This window comes from Chelonia mydas, chromosome 9 (genome assembly GCF_015237465.2).
Source record: "Chelonia mydas isolate rCheMyd1 chromosome 9, rCheMyd1.pri.v2, whole genome shotgun sequence".
In the NCBI taxonomy this organism is placed as follows: Eukaryota; Metazoa; Chordata; order Testudines; family Cheloniidae; genus Chelonia; species Chelonia mydas.
The window spans coordinates 4567382-4584641 of NC_057855.1; the positions used below are offsets into that span (position 1 = coordinate 4567382).

General features: G+C 45.3%; 1 protein-coding gene across 19 annotated transcripts in view; it reads right to left on the bottom strand.

Annotated features, from left to right (window-relative positions):
* The window catches only part of LOC102934171 (LIM domain containing preferred translocation partner in lipoma), a 517248-nt gene that overhangs the window by 250737 nt on the left and 249251 nt on the right, over window positions 1–17260 (bottom strand). For all 19 annotated transcript variants that reach the window (XM_043522983.1, XM_043522984.1, XM_043522976.1 and 16 more), the window contains one exon: window positions 15441–15642. In XM_043522983.1, coding sequence (XP_043378918.1) covers window positions 15441–15633 — 193 coding nt within the window. In that variant the 5' untranslated portion in view covers window positions 15634–15642. The remainder of the gene's footprint in view (window positions 1–15440; window positions 15643–17260) is intronic.

Consider the following 17260-nt stretch of genomic DNA (forward strand, 5'->3'; position numbering starts at 1 on the left):
GTTTCTTCGGTGTTATCCCCCCGACAAGGATCTTAAACTTAATTACATTATGGTCACTATTTGCAAGCAGTTCACCTATATTCGCCTCCTGAACCAGATCCAGAGCTCCACTTAGGACTAAATCAAGAACGGCTTCTCCCTTTGTGGGTTCCAAGATTAGCTGCTCATAACTAGCTGTCGTTGATAGCGTCTAGAAAGTTTATCTCTGCATCCCATCCTGACATGTTCCCAGCAATATGCGGATGGTTGAAATCCCCCATTATTATTGCGTTTTCTGTTTTTGTAGCCTAATTCCCCTGAGCATTTCACAATCACTGTCACCATCCTGATTAGGTGGTCGGTAGAATATTCCTGCTGCTAGACTCTTATTGTTCAAGCATGGAATATCTATCCACAGAAATTGTATGGTAGATTGATTTACTTAAGGTTTTGACTATATTTGATTCTGTGCTTTCTTTCAATATGGCTCCCCGACCAGTGCAGCCTACTCTTATTCCTATATATTTTGTGCCCTGGTATTACTGTGCCCCACTGGTTCTCATCATTCCACCAAGTTTCTGTGATGCCTCTTAGATCAATATCCTCATCTAATACCAGGCACACAAGTTCACCCATCTTAGTATTTAGACTTCTTGCCTTTGTATGTAAGCACTTATAAAATCTGTCAAAATTTAGTTGTCTGCTTTCATGTGGTATAACTGAATGGGACTCTTCCATTTGACTGTTTCTCTTCAGTTCCTACCTGTACTTTATCAATGTCTATCCTCTCCTCTTTACTAGGATATAGAGTATCCCCTTTAATAAATCCTACTCTGCTATGTAATGGTTCCAACTGCTAGGGAACTCTTCCGGATATTCAGCCTGCTTCTTCCTTTGTAAATCTGAACTTGTTACACTTAGTTACACCCTTTCTAGTCACCTCTCCACCTCTTTACTTCTCTCGAAAAAAAAATTAAACTCCCTCCAAATAGTCACAGAGGGTATCGTAATACCCACCAGTCAGCACTCACCATTTGGATCCATCTGAGAATAGACTTCAGGATTAGCCACTACACCCACGGTGCCAGCAGAGACCAGGAGAAATCAGTGGCAAGACTTCCACTAATTTCAGTGGGTGTGTCAGGATTTCACCTCTGATGCTGAGAAGTAGATCTACACTCACATGGCTCTGATCTAGGCTTAGACCTACTACAATGAACTGAGCCCTGAGCAGACCTCTCCCTCTTTAGCTCACTCTTTGGCTTTTGGCCCAGTAGCCTCTCCAATGCTCACCCGTGCAAACCACCACTCCAACTGTATGGGTGAATCTCTAGGGCCCACTCAAACCTTCATTAGACCAACTATAACATAACCCTATAGACATTTGCTGGTTGCCCTGCCTTACCATACTCTTTGCCAACATAAAAAAGCCTAAGGCAGGGAAGGGAAACTATATCTATTATATATATAATCTTTTATTGTAACTGTTGATTTACAGGGTTTACAAAGGTGCATTTAGTGAACAACAGAAAAAACAAAGGAAGTTTTACTTGCTTGTTAATTGTCACGTAACAATTGCTATTCTTTAACTCACTAGCAACATATTCAATCTTTTAGATTAAAAACAAAGGGGACAAGTGCTGCCGGCTTGAATTAAAGCTATTTCAGCACTAATGCTGCTCTTTTGCCTCGATTAGGCACAATAGCCTTTATAAATGTGGAGAGCAAACTTTATCTTTTTAAAAGTAGATTTAATATAATAAATGCCAGATGTTTGCAATTTGAGTTATAAAAAGATGGCTTGTTTCCATTCCAGAGTGTGTCAGATCATCCCATTCCCCCCCGCCCCAACCTCCTCCTTTCTTTTTTCTACCCAAACTATTGTGGTTCATGGAACAGGCCACTGCATAGATGAATCACTAGTCAAAGCTCGAAATAATGATGTGGAAAAATTAAATATAGCATTTTGAAAGAAAACAGAGACAGACAGCCATAGGAAAAGAGAAAGAAAAGAGAAAACACACCTTGGAAAAAGTCTACCTGTCAAAAAGTATAATGCTGGCTTTATTAAACCAAACAAAGAAAAGTGCAATTCTGTTCACCAAAGTGAAAAACAAGGCTAGATATTAATTCAAGTCACTCCCAAGGAAGTGATTATGTATCCCAAAGCCTTGGGAAGTTCCCTATTTGTAATTCTAACAGACTGTAGTAAAAATCGTTAATAAACTCAGGTTGCTTGACTGGACATTTTGTGAACTAGAGATAAGTACATTGGTTTTGCAGTAGTTTTTAGGCACCTGTTTGATGGTACCGAATACCATAACCCACGGTGACATTTCAAAGAAGAAAATTTCAACCTGAAAGCAAAGCAAATGCTACCCATCGATCTAGATCTAATGGCCATACGCTGATCCCATCACTCACACTCAGTAATATCTTACTCTGATATCACCACAAGGAGACCAATGGAACTACTTATTTCCAGGAGCCACATTCCAGGACCAAGACCCCACTGTGCTAGGGGCTATACAAACACAGAATAAAAAGAGGGTCCCTCCCCAAAGCATTGACAATCTAGGTATAAGACCAAAGACAACAGGTGGAGCAATAGAGAACGACGAGACAACGCTACTCAGCACGAGAGACAGGGGTCTCAACACATCAGCAGCCAACCCATTGTCAACGTTTTCACAGGCCTCATGGCAAAGGTGCTACTCCATATGAGGAAGGGCACCAGAATCTGGCCTCAGGCTTACTCAGTATAGCTCCAGTTACTAAAGATTGACTTAAAAACCACTGCTGTGCAAGTGAAAACAACCACTAATCACCAAATCGTTTCATTTGGTTCTCAACCGATAGGGAAGAGGATGTTATTAGAGAAAAATCAATGGAGACTTCCGGAGGGGTTGCTCAGAACTGGTGCTGAACGAGCCCCCAGTGAGGAAACCTCCTGTCCCTCCCTTCAACCACCACTTCTTGATGATTACTCTGGCTTTTTTAAAAACTCGAATGCAGATGGTGGCAGAGCTGCCGCAAAGGGAACTGGAGGTTTGATTCATTGTTAATTTTGTGGGCTTTATTTTGCAATAATCCCTAGATGATGCAGCTGTGACAATGACTAATACATGAATAGGTTGCATTTGTTCAGTTTCCTTCATCGTTAGGAGAATTACAGGGTAAAGAGTTAATATTTCTTCCATAACACAATTCCTTTTCGAAAGGCTTACACACTTTAAAAGGCAAGAGCTAATTTGGGGGTTTGCTTAAGTGTAGTGAGAATGAAATACGTTAGCAGGGTGTGATTAGCATCAGCAGGAGCAGCAATAATCTCTCACATTTCTATTTTTCCATCCATATGAGCCCAAAGTATTTTACAGATCATGGACCCAATCCTGGAAGATAACGAGAGCATGATGGGAGTGACAAGTGCTCAGCATCTCACAGGTGCTGGCCCAAAATAGATTCATCAGTTTCATCACTGAGATGCTGCCCCCTCTGGGGTGAAACACAGCAGCTGTTTTAACAGCTTGTATCGCTTCACAACAGTTTGAGACAGGAAGGAAAGAATACCGTACCTGGTTTGAAACTACTGGGGAGTTCTAGGGAGGCAGAATGGACAGGATATGATGGGAAACATTCCTGCTCTTACAAAGCAATAGCACAGCTGATCAGGAATTCCTTCTTACGTCTCATGCAAAAGACAGCACCAGCATCAGCAGAGCTTCCCCGTCACGCTAGATGATCACCGTGGTCCCTTCTGGATTTCTAATCTATTACATCTAAAATCTATAACCTGCCCCATGCTGAAGTATGGTTCAAATCAAACACACAGGAGTTGAGTAGAACCTAGTGGATCACCAATACCACGCTGGATTTTTCCTTTTCAGCGTCCCAGCCAAGTACAGAACAGACGCTTGCCCGCGTTAGCTTCTATGAGCTGCCAGTATCAGAGGGGTAGGTGGAATCATACACTCCAGTAAACCCATATGCGGGCTTCAAAAATTAGACAGAGATGCTGACAGCAGCTCCTGCACACAAGATTCAATACGTTTCTTTGGGTACAAGTAAAGGGGAGCCTGACAGTTCACATTCCGAGTCCCTAGCAGGCACAGAACAACATTAGCAGTCTCTACTCAAGAGTCTCCATGCCCCAGAACACAGGGAGTGCGCTGCAGGTCAAGAGCGGGTGGACCAGTGGCAGCAGGGATGAAGTTTTCCCAGAGACAGCACCCGCTATCTCTGGCTTGAAGCCAGCATGGTATTGAGGCTCTTCTCAAAAGTAACAAATGTACCCTCTCCCCTGGGCAACAACAACAACAACAAAAAAAAGTTAAATGGAAGGGGATGAGCAAAATATTGCACATATTCGTCCTGCCAGTACTGACTCCAAAAGAGACACCCAAAAGAAAAGCTAGTTAAAAAAAGAAAGAGAAAGAAAAGGAAAAGAAAGAAACGTCTGCTTTGGTTCTCGTTCCTTCATTTAGTTTCTATTATTAAATCCCCCTATTACCTGCTCCCGCTCTTGCTGGTATTATATTCACCCAGGGTGCCAGAATACAAGGAAAAGACATTGACAGCAGTAATTTTATAACATTTCCAGTGATGTGCCGCCATGAGCGAAGGTAGCAAATTTTGTGAAGCAAGTCCACTGCGCCTCTGACAGAGAAAATACGGCACTGGATTGTACACTGGGAGAGGGGTACCCATCTCGAATTTGGAGGTCCAGGGAATAAACCATACAATCAGATGGCACCACAACGGTCTTGCACACCTGCCATCCGTAACAGAGAGGATGAAACTGCAACACAGAGGGGCTACACAGGCAAATTGCCGGAACCCCACGAGTTCTGCTAGATTTGCATTTGTAGAGTGTTGCCAACTATTGGGATTTTAATCACGAGCCCTGTGATATTGGTCTTTTCCCCCAGCCTCTGGAGTCATGAGAATTTGAGTTTTCTTTTTTTTCTGAAATCTAGCCCAGCCATGGATTTTTTGAGGCAAGTCACTTAATCTCTCTGTGCCTCAATTCTCTATCTGCAAAACGGTGAGGGAAGGAAAGAGTACATAGCAGTATTTGTGAAGTAATTTAAAGTCACCCCAAGTCTCTGTCCTGTACTGAAATTGGAGCAGAGACCACAGCGCTGATTACAGAACAGTGAAAGGAATGAGACCACAGCAGGAGGAAAATATTCTTCATTCGTTTCTACCCTTGAGATCTATTGCCGGTGCTCTTCTTTCGACACAAACGCAGTGAGTCCCCTTCCCCTGATCACTGTTACTTTACACACACAGTATTGCACGTATAAACAGGGAGCTTTCTGAGTATATTTAGAGAATACAGACCTGTTCCTGTTGAAGTCCATGGGGGTTATGCCTCTGACTTCAATGAAAGCAGGATTAAGTCATTTTTCTCCTAAAAGCACATGTTATTCTGGGCAGAATTTTGTCTATGAAGACAGAGAGAATATTATTCTATACCTACTACTAAGGAGGCCTGATGGAGTCCTCTGGTTCTGAGCATAAAGCTGGAACCCGAGGAACGAGGTGTGGAATGATTCACAGAATATGAGTGGCACAGGAAAAAGGGCCCACCCATGCAGCTCTCATTGACTTCAATACTCACACCTCTCAGGATCAGGCCCACTTGGAACAAGAATATTTATGCCCTCGGGCTGAGCTTATTAAAATGCCAGGCACTGCTACAGAATCTTATAAAGTGAAATGAGAACACGGTGTAATAAGGTATCAGGGAAAATGATTTATGGTGTGTTCCTGGATACCGTTAAGAATAAAAAAATTCAATCCGCTCCCCCATAGTTTTCATGGACAAAATTTAGGTAAAGAACCACAATCAGCAGCTATAAGGACACAGAAACATGTAATCTGAGCACATATGGGCAGACCGCAGGCCCTGGTCTAAGCTGGTGAAATTTACGTAAAGAAACGGCCATCGGTTACCCTGACCTGGAGTTAGTCCCGGTTGGGGCCCCTGCGGCTTTTGGCATGTCTAATACACACACCTGCGAAGCAGGTCTGACTGCATGAGCACTGCTCATGCTATGGCTCCCCCTCATGTTAACACCAGTGGGATTTTATTTGTTTGGTAAATGTCCTCAGTACAGATAATTCTGGTAGGAGACCCATCGCTACGATGTAGCAGACTTGGGTCTCGGCTCCAGCCTCCCATACGCTCGCTTCATCTTCTTCCTGCCTTGGGTCAACAAGGCTCCTCTTACACAACACCCTTGCGTGCAGACTTGTACCTCAGCAACCTCTTGATGATTCGTTAAGTGCCATGTAGCCAGAGCATAAAAACAGGGATAAAAGAAGCAGCAAGATAGCAACGGCAAGAGCAGCTGGTCGGATGTGCAGCCTAACCTTGGCAACAAGGGTGAAGAAAACCTCAAGTGGCGAAATGAAGAGGAACAATCAGAAGCTGGTTCCATTAAAGAAAGTCTGAAGATCACTGAGCCTTCCTGCTAAGATCCTGCTTTGAACAGTGCACGGATGTGCTGAACAGGACAAAGAAAAAGGCCATTTGGAGGCACAAGTGCATTACCGAAAAGAACATGCCATGACATGGTGACTTTTGCTCATGTTTTCCAGACCTTAGAATAGGTAACATTGAACAAGAAAAGTCTTGACCTACATCGATAACAGCTGCCACTCCACCGCTGAGAAACTAAACACAACAGAACAAAAAACCAGCAGCTAGAGGGCCAGATTTTCCAAAAAACTCAGCTCCCAGTTAGGCATCAAAACAAAAGTGCTCAGTACTTTGGCCGTTGGCCCCCCTGTTGGAAATCAGGACATAAGTGTCACAATGGGGAAAGCTGGAGCTGGACAGCTTAGAAAATCTGGCCCCATAGGGTGGGAGTTTAATGCTTGAAAATCTGGCCCGGTGTCTGTGAGCCCTATAGAAACACGACAGCGTGCATCTTCTGCTAGCGACGCAGCGAACCTGAACAAGCACAGGAATCAGAACTGTGGTTTGGTCTCTTCTTCTGTTTCTAATGGTACCCGGAGGCACCAGGTAGGCTCAGAGTCCCACTGCAACAGGAAGACCCGCTCTCTGTCCCAGTGAGCTACCAAATCTAGTTGAAAACCAGACGAGTCAGTATCATAACCCGTATCAAGGAAGGTAGAGTGTTACAACCACCCACTTACATAGTCTAAAACACTAAAATGGTATTTTTAAAACAGGGTCATCCTGCTATTTTGGTTTAGCTTTTGTTTCCCTTTTTAATCATTTACCTACTTCCAATCCTTTTTATAGATAATTTTAAAATGATATCTATTTCTGCTTAATATATTTTATTAGCTTCCCCTGACACCCCCACTTTTTATAACTGGGGGCAGGAGAGTTAGGTGTGAGGGAAAGGCCGAGCTCAGGTCAGGCAGCACAGCGTAGTAGAAAAAGGATATAACAGTAAATGTCAACAAAAAGTATCCAAGTGCAAGTGGAGGGGCCAAAGGTTTGATTGGGAGGCAACATGGTTCATGTCACTGCCACTTTCCATGTCATGCAAAGAGGGCTCTGCTCTGGCAACTTTCATCAGCACTTTCAATTCACTCAAGAAAAACACAGGCCGATCAGCCAAAGAAGGTACAGGCTGTACAAGTGACACGTCTTAAACGAGATGTTAGCCCAGAGGACGTGACTTCCCCAATGCTACAAGCGACAATCTGGAGAAACTAGTGAAGAGCACGTGCTGGCCTCCATGAGAAATTCGCTGATATTGCGTCCACAGCTGCTTTTAAATGGGCAATTGATTTTAATGATACTGATCTGGCAGCAGCTGCTGTGCCAGGGCATGATTTGTGAGGCTACCTCTGTACCCCTACAGCCTTGGGATACTGTTCTGCAATATTCTGCTTGCGCTATACCCCTTTCCTTCCAGTCACCTTTAGCAGAATGACTTTGTAAACTGTGCACCTCTTCTCAAGCCTTAAGAAAACTAAACACCCCTCTGAAGTTACTTGGGGGCAGGGAGTGAGAGACTGAAATATACCAGTGTCCAAACGGGAACCACAGCTCTTGAGTTTCCAGTTTCACAGCTAAGTAGAAAGAGGCGCGTATGAGAATGGAAGAACAAATTCAGGCAAGATGACTGGGCGGGCTTCTTTGCACAGGCAGCCATCAGCCAGCCCCCCAGTGCCTCCCAGGCTAGATTGTTGAAATAAAAACAAACCCAGGTCATTGAGGAAATAATTAGGGAGCATTGCTGAGACAATGAAGCGATAAAAAGGGAATGAAGCATGATGGGCTAAATATTCTCTAACGGCCCCACTTTCTCTCCGGGATCCCAGAACCCTAGCATTCTTATATTCATATACAGTTGAGCAAATGGGTTTGGACGGGCTGGCTGTTGGCAGGACTTCAGCAAGCTGCGTATCACACCACATCCCTGAATAGCTCTTCCTCATCACCATTAGTCTGCCAGGCTCCTCGAATGACCATGTGATCTCCAAGACAAGACATGGGCCCAATGCTGAAAAATGCTGAATGCCTCCTACAAGGTGCTGTGTACACTTATCTCAGTGGCTTCAAAGGGACTGACTTGCGAGTTTCACCTCTTGGAGGGCTGGGTCCAATGGGAAGTGGTATTCCATAGGGAAAGAGTCGTGCCACGTGTCTCCGATCTGAGCGTTAATCACAGGAAGCTTCCCTCCCCTGTGCTGTTCAATTCTTATCTATTCCTCCCTCCCCAAGAGCCGCATGGTACAAAAGACATGAGAGAAGAAGATAATATCTCCCTCCCATCCAATCACCTCCGCAGCAACTCCAGTGGAAAACTTCTTCTCACTTGAGCCATGTAGCCCACAGCCATGAAAAAAATTCATCATCAGAGCAGGTGAGCATTTTTCAACTAAATTTTTTCCACCACAAAAATGAATTTTGACATTGGGGAAAAAAGGTTTTCTATTAAACCTTTCAATCTTAAGGGGGAAATCTCTAACATAAAATAAGGATTTTCATTTCTAAGGCCAGTTTCATTTAATTTCAGTTTTCAAAAATCGAAATGTTTTTGAAATTACAAGTATCAGAGGGGTAGCCATGTTAGTCCGTATCCACAAAAACAACGAGGAGTCCGGTGGCACCTTAAAGACTAATCCATTTATTTGAGCATAAGCTTTCGTGGGTAAAAAACCCACTTCTTCAGATGCAGAAAGCTTATGCCCAAATAAATGGGTTAGTCTTTAACGCTCCACCGGACTCCTCGTTGTTTTTGAAATTACAGATTTTTGTTCTTCCCTCCCTCTCTCACCCATATCTTGTCAATGAATGCAACAGAATGAGTGAAGTCTACAGGTTGAGGGATTCTTTTTCACTTTTTACACTCTCTTTTTTAGTTTTCCTTTTCCACTCTGCAACTTTTAAAAACTTCTCCAACTTTTGAAAAGTTAGAGTGTCAAAACTCTGCTGTTCCAACTTTTCGAAAGCTAGGGATGTTTTTGAAAAGTTCCAGAGTGGCAGAGCTTCTGAGCTTAATTTTTTGTTTGTTTTGGTTGGGTTTGTTTATTTTTATTTATTTATTTATTTATTTTTGGTTTTTGGTTTTTTTAGCTGCTCCATAACTTTTCCAAAACTGGAGAAATTTTGAAAACTTGCAGGGGGGGGGGGGGGGGAGAAGGGAAAAACTGACTCATGAACCATACCCCTCCCCGTCCAAGACATGATTTATTTTATTGCACTCTTGAGGAAGACAGAAAGGAAAGGGGATCCAGAAAATGCAAAACCCGAAAATTAAAAACTGAAGTTTTCCGGTTTTCAAAAACCAAATCAAAATGAAATTTGTGTTTCCTTCTGAGGTTTTCCCACATAAAATTGAAAAATTTCACAGGAAAGACCCCTCAGATTTTTCAACCAGCTGTGATCATCTATTATTGTTATTCTTGTGCAAACAGAACTCCCATCATATGCCAACAAGTCAGGAGTCCCAACTCTCACAAATTAAGAGCTTTGTGTATCTCAGAAGCCTGTCTCTTTCAGCAGCAGAAGTTGGTCCAGTAAAAGATATCACCTCCCACACCTTGTCTCTCTATTACGATCAATGGAAGAAGCCTTGCCACTGACCCTCCTGGACCGATTCAGAACATTGGAGGAGCTTCTCTGGGCGAGTGACTGGAGCTGAGCCCCAGAGGCACTCTCAGTTGAGTGTCCCTCACTTTGGAACGTAATCGTTCTGCTGGTTGGGTCCACAAGACACTCAACTTCAGAGCATCACGATTCAGCATGCGGCCCAAGTATCTGATTGAGTGCGTTAAATGTAGGGTGTTTATAAAGTGGTAGATGGAGGAGGGCCAAAGTATCGGTGATTATTGTTTTGTCCTGTCAAGCCATGTGAGTTCAGGTTTTGTTTTAATTATATAACACGTCCAGATGCTGTTGCAACGGTCATATAAATATCCACATAAATAATTATTCATTTAAAATATTAATTCTTAAGAATTTGGGGTACTAGGGGAGCCGTAATGCTGAATTCATCCAACTGGTTGGACAGCAGTTCTGCCAACAACTTGCCCTATCATCCTGCCACATCCCCAGACTTAGTACTTTGCATGGTACTTCCCACTGAGCCAGCGCAAAAGCCCTAACCCTCCCCCTGCCACTGCAATTTCTTACGGAGCACGTCGTCTTTGGAAAAGGAATGGCCTTAGAAAGTCGATGTTGGCATCAACTATTAAGAAAATAAGATGGGGCCCACAATGACTTTTTTATTTTTTTTAAATAATGTGAGGATAGCTAGAAGGAACACACTCAAAAGCTACCCCAAGATTTTCATTTGAACTGCTCTGTAATCAGGTAACCTCAGACAAGGTGTCAGTAATGTAGAGTAACTCGTCAGCATCTAGCATAAGGGGGCTAATTTCCCTAAATCAGATATAAATCAGCTGTGAACCAGCTGAGCAGCGAACAGCACAGCAGCTAACAGAAGGAGTTTGCCTGAGATCTGCCTGAGAAGAGGTACGCTAAGGGCTGCATTAAGGAGGCTGTGTTGGTGAGTATCTGAGTGTTTGTTGTGAGGACAGTTTGACTGTGTGCTTGATTGGTTGTTTGAAAAGGGCGAGAACTGGGAGTGCTTTGTTCCAGGTGAGCCTTAAGTGGGTCTGACTGTATAAAAAGCCAGTCAGTTGCGAACCAGCTGAGCAGCGAACGGCACAGCAGCGAACAGAAGGAGTTTGCCTGGGAGTTCGCCTGGGGAGAGCCCACTGAGGCTTACATCTTGCCGGATTCTCCGAGTAATTACTACAACTCCTGAGGAAGCTCGTAGAAGGAAGGTGATATGGATGGGGGGTGTTCAGCTGTTGTGACCTGCACTGGATGTGCTATGTTTGTCTTTCTTCCACAGGACAGAAGCGACTTTGTCTGTATAAAGTGCAAGCTGGTCTCCATATTGGAAGAGAAGGTTCAAGGTCTGGAGCAACAGGTATCGACCCTGCGTTGCATAAGAGAAACTGAAGATTTCCTGGACAGACGTCAGGATATGCTTCTACAGGCACAACATTCTGAAGATTCAGAGCAGGCTGCACTGCGGGGACAGGAGGACAGTGATGAAATTTGGCAGCATGTGACCTCCAGAAGAAAAAAGGGGAACGTCCATGTACCAGCAACGCTGGTACAGGTAAGTAACCGTTTTCATGTTCTCTCCACAGGTAATAATGCGGAGAGGGGACCAGATGATAGGTCTGAGGGAAGGGAGCAGAAGGAAACTCCACCGATTGGAAGGCATGGGATGCACTGTCCTAGGATTGGGGGTTCCAAGACCACTGCTCCCAAGAGAAGGAGGCGGGTGGTGGTGGTTGGGGACTCTTTCCTCAGGGGGACTGAGTCATCTATCTGCCGCCCCGACCGGGAAAACCGAGAAGTCTGCTGCTTGCCAGGGGCTAAGATTCGCGATGTGATGAGAGTCTGCCGAGACTCATCAAGCCCTCGGATCGCTACCCCTTCCTGCTTCTCCACGTGGGCACCAATGATACTGCCAAGAATGACCTTGAGCGGATCACTGCAGACTACGTGGCTCTGGGAAGAAGGATAAAGGAGTTTGAGGCGCAAGTGGTGTTCTCGTCCATCCTCCCCGTGGAAGGAAAAGGCTGGGGTAGGGACCGTCAAATCGTGGAAGTCAACGAATGGCTACGCAGGTGGTGTCGGAGAGAAGGCTTTGGATTCTTTGACCATGGGATGGTGTTCCAAGAAGGAGGAGTGCTAGGCAGAGATGAGCTCCACCTAACGAAGAGAGGGAAGAGCATCTTCGCAAGCAGGCTGGCTAACCTAGTGAGGAGGGCTTTAAACTAGGTTCACCGGGGAAAGGAGACCAAAGCCCTGAGGTAAGTGGGATACCGGGAGGAAGCACGAGCAGGAGTGCGTGAGAGGGGAGGGCTCCTGCCTCATACTGAGAAAGAGGGGCGATCAGCGGGTTATCTCAAGTGCCTATACACAAATGCACGAAGCCTAGGAAACAAGGAGGGAGAACTGGAAGTCCTGCCAAAGTCAAGGAATTATGATGTGATTGGAATAACAGAGACTTGGTGGGATAACTCACATGACTGGAGTACTGTCATGGATGGATATAAGCTGTTCAGGAAGGACAGGCAGGGCAGAAAAGTTGGGGGAGTTGCACTGTATGTAAGAGAGCAGTATGACTGCTCAGAGCTCAAGTATGAAACTGCAGAAAAAGCTGAGAGTCTTGGATTAAGTTTAGAAGTGTGAGCAACAAGGGTGATGTTGTGGTGGGAGTCTACTATAGACCACCGGACCAGGGGGATGAGGTGGATGAGGCTTTCTTCCAGCAACTCGCAGAAGTTACTAGATCGTACGCCCTGGTTCTCATGGGAGACTTCAATCACCTTGATATCTGCTGGGAGAGCAATACAGCGGTGCACAGACAATCCAGGAAGTTTTTGGAAAATGTAGGGGACAATTTCCTGGTGCAAGTACTGGAGGAACCAACTAGGGGCAGAGCTCTTCTTGACCTGCTGCTCACAAACCGGGAAGAATTAGTAGGGGAAGCAAAAGTGGATGGGAACCTGGGAGGCAGTGACCATGAGATGGTTGAGTTCAGGATCCTGACACAAGGAAGAAAGGAAAGCAGCAGAATACGGACCCTGGACTTCAGAAAAGCAGACTTTGACTCCCTCAGGGAGCTGATGGGCAAGATCCCCTGGGAAAACAACATGAGGGGGAAAGGAGTCCAGGAGAGCTGGCTGTATTTTAAAGAATCCTTATTGAGGTTACAGGGACAACCATCCCGATGTGTAGAAAGAATAGTAAATATGACAGACGACCGGCTTGGCTTAACAGTGAAATCCTTGCTGATCTTAAATACAAAAAAGAAGCTTACAAGAAGTGGAAGATTGGACAAATGACCAGGGATGAGTATAAAAATATTGCTCGGGCATGCAGGAGTGAAATCAGGAAGGCCAAATCACACCTGGAGTTGCAGCTAGCAAGAGATGTCAAGAGTAACAAGAAGGGTTTCTTCAGGTATGTTAGCAACAAGAAGGAAGTCAAGGAAAGTGTGGGCCCCTTACTGAATGAGGGAGGCAACCTAGTGACAGAGGATGTGGAAAAAGCTAATGTACTCAATGCTTTTTTTGCCTCTGTCTTCACGAACAAGGTCAGCTCCCAGACTACTGCACTGGGCAGCACAGCATGGGGAGGAGGTGACCAGCCCTCTGTGGAGAAAGAAGTGGTTCGGGACTATTTAGAAAAGCTGGATCTGCACAAGTCCATGGGGCCGGATGCGTTGTATCCGAGAGTGCTAAAGGAGTTGGCGGATGTGATTGCAGAGCCATTGGCCGTTATCTTGGAAAACTCATGGCGATCGGGGGAGGTCCCGGAAGACTGGAAAAAGGCTAATGTAGTGCCCATCTTTAAAAAAGGGAAGAAGGAGGATCCAGCAAACTACAGGCCAGTCAGCCTCACCTCAGTCCCTGGAAAAATCATGGAGCAGGTCCTCAAGGAATCAATTCTGAAGCACTTAGAGGAGAGGAAAGTGATCAGGAACAGTCAGCATGGATTCACCAAGGGCAAGTCATGCCTGACTAATCTAATTGCCTTCTATGATGAGATAACTGGCTCCGAGATAACTGGCTCTGTGGATGAAAGGAAAGCAGTGGACGTGTTGTTCCTTGACTTTAGCAAAGCTTTTGACATGGTCTCCCACAGTATTCTTGCCAGCAAGTTAAAGAAGTATGGGCTGGATGAATGGACTATAAGGTGGATAGAAAGCTGGCTAGATTGTCGGGCTCAATGGGTAGTGATCAATGGCTCCATGTCTAGTTGGCAGCTGGTATCAAGTGGAGTGCCCCAAGGGTCGGTTTTGTTCAATATCTTCATAAATGATCTGGAGGATGGTGTGGATTGCACCCTCAGCAAGTTTGCAGATGACACTAAACTGGGACGAGAGGTAAATACGCTGGAGGGTAGGGATAGGATACAGAAGGACCTAGACAAATTGGAGGATTGGGCCAAAAGAAATCTGATGAGGTTCAACAAGGAAAAGTGCAGAGTCCTGCACTTAGGAAGGAAGAATCCAATTCACTGCTACAGACTAGGGACCGAATGGCTCGGCAGCAGTTCTGCAGAAAAGGACCTAGGGGTTACAGTGGACGAGAAGCTGGATATGAGTCAACAGTGTGCCCTTGTTGCCAAGAAGGACAATGGCATTCTGGGATGTATAAGTAGGGGCATTGCCAGCAGATCGAGGGACGTGATCGTTCCCCTCTATTCGACATTGGTGAGGCCTCATCTGGAGTACTGTGTCCAGTTTTAGGCCCCACACTACAAGAAGGATGTGGAAAAATTGGAAAGAGTCCAGCGGAGGGCCACAAAAATGATTAGGGGACTGGAACACATGAGTTATGAGGAGAGGCTGAGGGAACTGGGGATGTTTAGTCTACGGAAGAGAAGAATGAGGAGGTTTTTGATAGCTGCTTTCAACTACCTGAAAGGGGGTTCCAAAGAGGATGGCTCTAGACTCTTCTCAGTGGTAGCAGATGACAGAACAAGGAGTAATGGTCTCAAGTTGCAGTGGGGGAGATTTAGGTTGGATGTTAGGAAAAACTTTTTCACTAGGAGGGTGGTGAAACACTGGAATGCGTTACCTAGGGAGGTGGTGGAATCTCCTTACTTAGATGTTTTTAAGGTCAGGCTTGACAAAGCCCTGGCTGGGATGATTTAATTGGGGATTGGTCCTGCTTTGAGCAGGGGGTGGGACTAGATGACCTCCTGAGGTCCCTTCCGACCCTGATATTCTATGATTCTACGATTCTATATACAATGGATGAAATTCACTCCCATGCAGACACACACAACACGTGCAGGACTTGGCGGTGAAAACACAGTGTGCTGGCCCACAGCACAGGGGTCAGTTTCACCCAGTAAGCACCCTTGTATTTAGCAGAGATCGCATGGAGAACTTGCCATGCCACCACGCTCCTTTTCAAAGGTTTCTTACCATCACTCCCCGGCTGTTTGTATGGATTGTACTTTGGCTTTGGAGCAACAACGGGTGCAAACTTCTTTGGCATCTGCTGCGTGGACACGGAGATGCTGGGGGTCCCAAAAGCGTGCGTGGTCTCCATTCTCGCAGTGACGTGACCAACGGGTTCATTGGTGTTCTTTGGCGGCAGCCATGATGGGTGGGACATGGTTCAGATCTGGGGAAGGATGAGGGGAAAAAAGAACACATGCACATTAGGTTTTTAAATTGGAGGGAAAAAAAACCTAGGAACTTCTTTTTATTTATTTGTAAAATACAAATACACAAAAACCTTGGTGTATGTGAAGGTTTCTCTTTATGGCTTGACATATGAATTTGCCTATTTATCCCTACAACAGTATGTCAGAGGCAGCAGCTTTGTCCTCTCAGCAAAGCGAGCTAGAATTGAGCTGAATTCCCCTGCCACTATTCTTAGAGATAGGCCCCCTCCCCAGATCAAAGCTGAAGCATGCTAGCAGGACAGTGGGGAGGAATTGGCTCCACCTCCCTCTGGAGTTTCAAACAGGGGTTCTCAGCAGGATGGTTGCTTCCAATTCCAAAGCCCGTTCAAATCTTAGCCTCCAGAGCAAGGCTGCCACAAAGAGGGACCACTAATGAAACTGTGTGGATGATTTCCCTGCTGTGAAGGAGGGCGGGTGGCACCTTGGAAAATCTCTGCATGCCTCAGTAAAACGGGGATAAAACTGCCCTAGCTTTGCAAGGATGCTGTGAGAATATATTCCGCAGTGTCCGTGAGGTGCTCAGATACCATGGTGAAGAGTGCCCATGCAGACTGACAGGGGCTTTTGAAAATTTCACCTTAAGTCACCTAAAGAGCCTTACTCCCCTATTCAAAGCACATTCAGGCACTTAGCAGCCACAATCCCATTGAGTCTCAAGGAAACTTCTAAGGCCGATATTTTCAAAAGCAACTGATTTGGATGCCTCCGGTTTTGACATCCAACTCAGGACACCATAAAGCATGCAGATTTTCAGAAAGCACTGGACACCAACCCTCTAATAATCAGGCCTCTTTCAGAGCCTTGAGTTGGACACATGAAAACTGAGGCAAACAAACTCACTAGTTATTTATGTAATTCTTGGCTTTAGGCTCCTAAGCATCTAAATCACTTCTGAAAACCAGATTTTAGATGCTTTGGAAAATTTGACCCAGAAACATCTGTCCACTAGGGACTCCACCAAAACCAACCAATGCATTTCCACACAGGCCATCAAACAGCCATCCGATGTCAATGACTTTCAGTCATTATCTATCTAAGATGATAATGGCAAGGCGGTAAAGGTCACATATTCCTTTACTAGTCCCCTGTGGCATCCACTCTCCCAGTACTGAAGGGGTTAATTAATTTTGCATCCATTGCGTGCCCTCACTTCAGCTCCCCCATACACTTGTTTAGGTTAGGAGAATTCCACAAGGCAACAAAACCCAGCAGGCTCTGGAGACTAGATTTGGAGAGGTTTCCTTTGATCAGCTAAAGCAGAAAGCATGGGAAGAATCAGCGCAGGAAGAAGACAGAGCCAGGCACAACATTCTCTGATCACCGGGGTGAAAAAACATCTCCAGCTGTGATCGGGGAGAGAAGCCAGTCCCTGGCAGGATTTGCAAAGAGAGCTGCTCTCCCACCACAGCTGCAATTGCATTCCAGCGGGGCTGGTGCGTGAGGGAAGTTCCAGCTCCCCACAGAGGAGCGTATTAATTGGTGAGAACTGTCCACTGAGCGGGGCTGGGTGAATGCTGCCAGGTGTACAAGCCCGTAGAGAGAAATCATTACTGA